Genomic DNA, 5,279 nt, shown 5'->3' on the forward strand with positions numbered 1-5,279 from the left:
CTAAACTCCAGGGGCTTTAGAGTCTGACACACACACACACACACACACACACAGAACAAAACAAAACAAAAAATCGCGGTGGCTCACGCCTGTAATCCCAGCACTTTGGGAGGCTGAGGTGGGCGAATCACGAGGTCAGGAGTTCGAGACCAGCCTGGCCAACAGGGTGAAACCCCGTCTCTACCAAAAATACAAAAAATCAGCTGGGCTTGATGGCGGGTGCCTGTAATCCCAGCTACTCAGGAGGCTGAGGCAGGAGAATCATCGCTTGAACCCGGGAGGTGGAAGTTGCAGTGAGCCGAGATCAAGCCACTGCACTCCATCCCAGGCGACAGTGCGAGACTCCATCTCAAAAAAAAAAAAAATCTATAAAATTGCTATTTATTTTCCTTTTCATTTTCTGCCTTTGAAGGGGCTTCCATAGTAACGTGTGCTTCCAGTCGCCTAGCCTGAAGGGAGGCCCCAGAGCTCCAGCTGCAAGGCTCGGCTCTCCCAGATGCAAGTATCATTAGATTCTCGTTGGTTACCACCAGCCGAGCCCCTTGTAACCCTGGCAACACCGCCCGCCCGCGAATCGTCGCGCTACGATTGGTCTGTGGCGCTAAAGCCTGAAAGTGAATTCCTCAGACATTGGCCCGAGTCACTGTGATGCTGACACCGTGGTTGGTGAGTTTGGATGTCAGTCAGAGTCGGAGGCAGGGTCAAATAGGGAGAAATGGCGACGGAGCCAGGCTGTGGGTGAGTGATTCCTGAAGGGGTGGAAGTGTGAGACAGTGGATCACCGCAGTCAGCCGTCATACAGCTCCCAAAGGGGTGTGACGGAGGTTTTCTTCTCATCCGGCTCCAGCCGGACTCGGAACGTCAGACATCCACATCTCCCACCCAGGTTAGAGGTGAGAGGTCAAAGGCCGTATTCCCTCTCTGTTGGTTTTTGGACCCCACGTACTGTGGGCAGCGGTCAGGATCCCGAACCAAAGACTCAGCTTTCAGCTACTTACAGAGTAATGGTGGGCAAGTCACTTAGCTTCTTTGAGCTTTAGTTTATCATCTGTAAAATGAGGACGGTAACTCGGTCTGGGGCCAAATAGAGGAAACGCCCCGAAGACCATTGCTGCTAAAAGAGGGATATAGTAGAGGCAGGAGAAGCTATGTACATTTGTTAGCCATATTTTATGGTGGAAGGGATTGAGGCTCAGAGAGGGTCACTGACTTGCCCAAGATCACCCAGCAAGTTTGGAGCAATTGCAATTCTCTTATGCATACCAGGACCAAAGGAAAGAATGGATGCCAATCAGTCATTTATAAATATAAAATCATATTTTTATTTTATTTTATTTTTTGAGACGGAGTTTCACTCTGTCACCCAGAGCTGGAGTGCAGTCGTGCAACCTCGGCCTCCTGGGTTCAAGCGAGTCTCCTGCCTCAGCCTCCCAAGTAGCTGAGACTACAGGCATGGGCCACCATGCCCGGCTAATTATTTTTGTATTTTTAGTAGAGACAGGGTTTCACCATGTTGGCCAGGCTGGTCTCGAACTCCCAACCTCAAGTTATCTGCCCACCTTGGCCTCCCAAAGTGCTGGGATTACAGGCATGAGCCACTGCACCTGGCCAGAATGCTATTTTTTTAAAAAGGCCATATGCAGCTCTGGCCGTACCTATTTAAATCCCCTGTAACCATATCTTTCCATTAGCTAGCTTCGTATCATTTAGATCTCAGCTCCAATATCATCGTTCTCCCCTGAGAGGCCTTCCATTAGCACTTTAACTAAAGTATCCTTCCCTTCCCCAGCTTACTCTCTGACATGTTACTCAGGTTTATGGTCTTTGTAAGCTTCATTATTGGATATATTTTTGCTTATTTGTTTACATGTTTATTGTGTATCTTCCCCTAGAACAGGGCTGACATATAGTAAGTGTTCAACAAATATTGTGTGGATGAATAATTGAAGAGCCAGGTGCCTGCTGTCTCCTTAAATCTCTGTTCCTCTCCACAGGCCCATCTTTGGAAAAAGATCTGGGAATGATTGTCTAGCCTCAAGCCTCAACTTACTTGAAGCTTGAGAGACTCAAAGCCTCATGGACAGCTGCCCTGCAAAGAAAGTATTTTGACCTTGGCATTTGGACATCTCCCATCTCCCCCATGGCCCTGACAATGCTGAATGGGCTCCTGATTAAGGACTCAAGCCCACCTATGCTGCTGCACCAGGTTAATAAGACTGCCCAGTTAGATACCTTCAACTACCAGAGCTGCTTTATGCAGAGTATCTTTGACCATTTCCCTGAGATCTTATTTATCCACCGGACCTATAACCCAAGGGGTAAGGTCTTATATACCTTCCTGGTGGATGGACCTCGGGTGCAGCTGGAGGGTCATCTTGCCCGAGCAGTCTACTTTGCCATCCCTGCCAAGGAGGACACTGAAGGCCTGGCCCAGATGTTTCAGGTATTCAAAAAGTTTAACCCAGCATGGGAGAGAGTCTGTACCATCCTGGTGGATCCTCATTTCCTTCCACTGCCCACCCTAGCCATGGAGTTCCCCGCAGCTGAGGTCCTGCTCTCAGCCTTCCACATTTGCAAGTTCCTCCAGGCCAAGTTCTATCAGCTGTCCCTTGAACGACCCATGGAAAGGCTGCTCCTGACCTCCCTGCAGAGCACAATGTGCTCAGCCACAGCAGGCAACCTGAGAAAGTTGTATACACTCCTGAGCAACTGCATCCCCCCAGCCAAGCTGCCCGAGCTTCACTCACACTGGCTGCTCAACGACCGCATCTGGCTGGCTCACCGCTGGAGAAGTCGAGCTGAGAGCAGCCGCTACTTCCAGAGCCTCGAGGTCACCACCCACATCCTCAGCCAGTTCTTTGGCACCGCCCCATCTGAGAAACAAGGTATGGCTTCTCTGTTCCGTTACATGCAGCAGAACTCTGCAGACATGGCAAACTTCAACCAGGGCCTGTGTGCCCAGAACAATCATACCCCCTCAGACACCATCCCCGAAAGCCCCAAAGTGGAGCAGCTGGTAGAATCCCGTATCCAGCACTCCCTCAATGCCATCTGCACAGGGCCAGCAGCCCAACTCTGCCTGGGCGAGCTTGCTGTGGTCCAGAAATCCACACACCTCATTGGTTCTGGCTCAGAAAAGATGAACATACAGATCCTGGAAGATACCCACAAGGTGCAGCCCCAGCCCCCTGCCAGCTGCAGCTGCTATTTTAACCAGGCCTTCCACCTGCCCTGCCGCCACATCTTAGCCATGCTCAGCGCCCGCCGCCAGGTGCTGCAGCCCGACATGCTGCCGGCTCAGTGGACGGCAGGCTGTGCCACCAGTCTAGACAGCATCCTGGGCAGCAAGTGGAGTGAGACCCTGGATAAGCACCTGGCAGTGACTCACCTCACTGAGGAGGTGGGTCAGCTGTTGCAGCACTGCAGCAAGGAGGAGTTTGAGCGGAGGTACAGCACCCTGCGGGAACTGGCTGACAGCTGGATTGGGCCTTATGAGCAGGTCCAACTCTGATTATTCTCGATGCCCAGAGAAGCTCATGCACCTGTGCACACTCACATCCACCCGTACACACACACACACACACACACACTCTCTCTCTCTCTCTCACTTAATACTGTTGTATTTCCGTGGGCCCTCCTTCCAGAATAAGGACAAGGTTCAAGGGTCTTCTCATCTACCATGGCCTGCTACCTAGCATGTGTCTAGCTCAATGAGACAGGAGTCAGCAGATCTTATCTGTTTAGTTTACTCAGGTGGCCACATACAGTCTCTGTTGTATATTCTTGGTTTTGTTTTAACATTTTCATAAGGTAAAAAACATTCTTAGCTCAAAGGTCTTATAAAACCAGGCAACCCAGCTGGGCGTGGTGGCTCACGCCTGTAATCCCAGCACTTTGGGAGGCTGAGGTGGACAGATCACTTGAGGTCAGGAGTTCAAGACCAGCCTGGCCAATATAGTGAAACCCCGTCTCTACTAAAAATACAAAAATTAGCCAGGCATGGTGGCGGGCGCCTATAATCCCAGCTACTCGGGAGACTGAGGCAGGAGAATTGCTTGAACCCGGGAGGTAGAGGTTGCAGTAGGCCAAGATCCTGCTGCCACTGCACTCCAGCCTGGGATGGCGAGACTCCATCTAAAAATAAAATAAAATAATGGCAACCCCTGATCTAAGATAAGAGATAAAACATCAGGCGGTGAGGTTGAGGTTTGGGGCTTGGTAGCAGTTGCCCCAGTCATGAGATGACTCACTTATCCCATCTCCTTTGAGTGAACTGGGGTGGGAGGCTTGCTACAGAGGAAGAGGCCCCTCTGGGGAGCTCTGGGGAGCTGGCTCAGCCAGGCTCCCTGAACTTCTTTCCTTGTCCTATCCTGGGGTCAATAAAACTGAATGCTGCATATTCTATCACTTGTCTAGTTTTTTTTTTTTTGTTCCATAGAAGGCAGTTTAGGGTATATTATGGAAAGAATAGACTTTAGAGTGTTATACAACATGTGAATCCTGGTTGATTCCTTCCCTGCTTGATTTTTGTGCCTGGTTCTGCCTTTTACTAGCCATGAGTCTTATTAGGGTAAGTTACCCCTCTAAACCTCAACCTGATTGTCTGTAAAAATGGGGATTTCCACAGGGTACGTTTACAGAGCAGGCATACCTAGTGGGTGCTCAATTAAGTATTAATTTTCCTTCCTTGCCTATGGTCCTATGATCTGCCTTCAACATGCTGGAAAATTTAAGGCAAGAGGAGAATTCACATGACTAGGACTTAATATAAGAAATTCTGGTGGTGGCTCACACCTGTAATCCCAGCACTTTGGGAGGCCAAGGCGGGTGGATCACCTGAGGTCGGGAGTTTGAGATCAGCCTGACCAACATGGTGAAACTGTGTCTCTACTAAAAATACAAAAATTAGCCGGGCGTAGTGGCAGGCACCTGTAATCCCAGCTACTCGGGAAGCTGAGGCAGGAGAATTGCATGAACCTGGGAGGCAGAGGTTGCAGTGAGCCGAGTTCGCGCCATTGCACTCCAGCCTAGGTGACAGAGCAAGACTGTGTCTAAAAAATAAAAATTAAAAAAAAAAAAAAGAAATTCTGGGTAGGCCAGGTCCGGCGGCTCACGCCTGTAATCCCAACACTTTGGGAGGCCAAAACAGGCAGATTAGAGCAGCCTGGGCAGCATGGCAAAACCCCTTCTCTACAATAAATACAAAAATTCACTGGATGTAGCACGTGCTTGTAGTCCCAGCTACTCAGGAAGGGTGGGAAGATCACTTGTGCCCAGGA

General features: G+C 50.0%; 1 protein-coding gene across 5 annotated transcripts; it reads left to right on the forward strand.

Annotated features, from left to right (window-relative positions):
* The first annotated feature begins 340 nt into the window (after window positions 1-340).
* Window positions 341-4,404, forward strand: ZSWIM1 (zinc finger SWIM-type containing 1). 5 transcript variants are annotated; one of them, XM_033186599.1, is made up of 2 exons: window positions 341-666; window positions 1,995-4,404. In XM_033186599.1, the coding sequence occupies exon 2, from the start codon at window positions 2,141-2,143 to the stop codon at window positions 3,509-3,511; it is 1,371 nt and encodes a 456-aa protein (XP_033042490.1). In that variant the 5' UTR covers window positions 341-666; window positions 1,995-2,140; the 3' UTR covers window positions 3,512-4,404. The 5 variants fall into 5 exon arrangements, with proteins under 5 accessions (XP_033042490.1, XP_033042489.1, XP_033042485.1 ...); XM_033186598.1 differs by lacking the exon at window positions 341-666 and adding an exon at window positions 683-1,007; XM_033186594.1 differs by lacking the exon at window positions 341-666 and adding an exon at window positions 683-893.
* Window positions 4,405-5,279: the final 875 nt, after the last annotated feature.

The sequence above is a fragment of the Trachypithecus francoisi genome, unplaced genomic scaffold, assembly GCF_009764315.1.
Source record: "Trachypithecus francoisi isolate TF-2019V2 unplaced genomic scaffold, Tfra_2.0 Lachesis_group21, whole genome shotgun sequence".
Classification (NCBI taxonomy): domain Eukaryota; kingdom Metazoa; phylum Chordata; class Mammalia; order Primates; family Cercopithecidae; genus Trachypithecus; species Trachypithecus francoisi.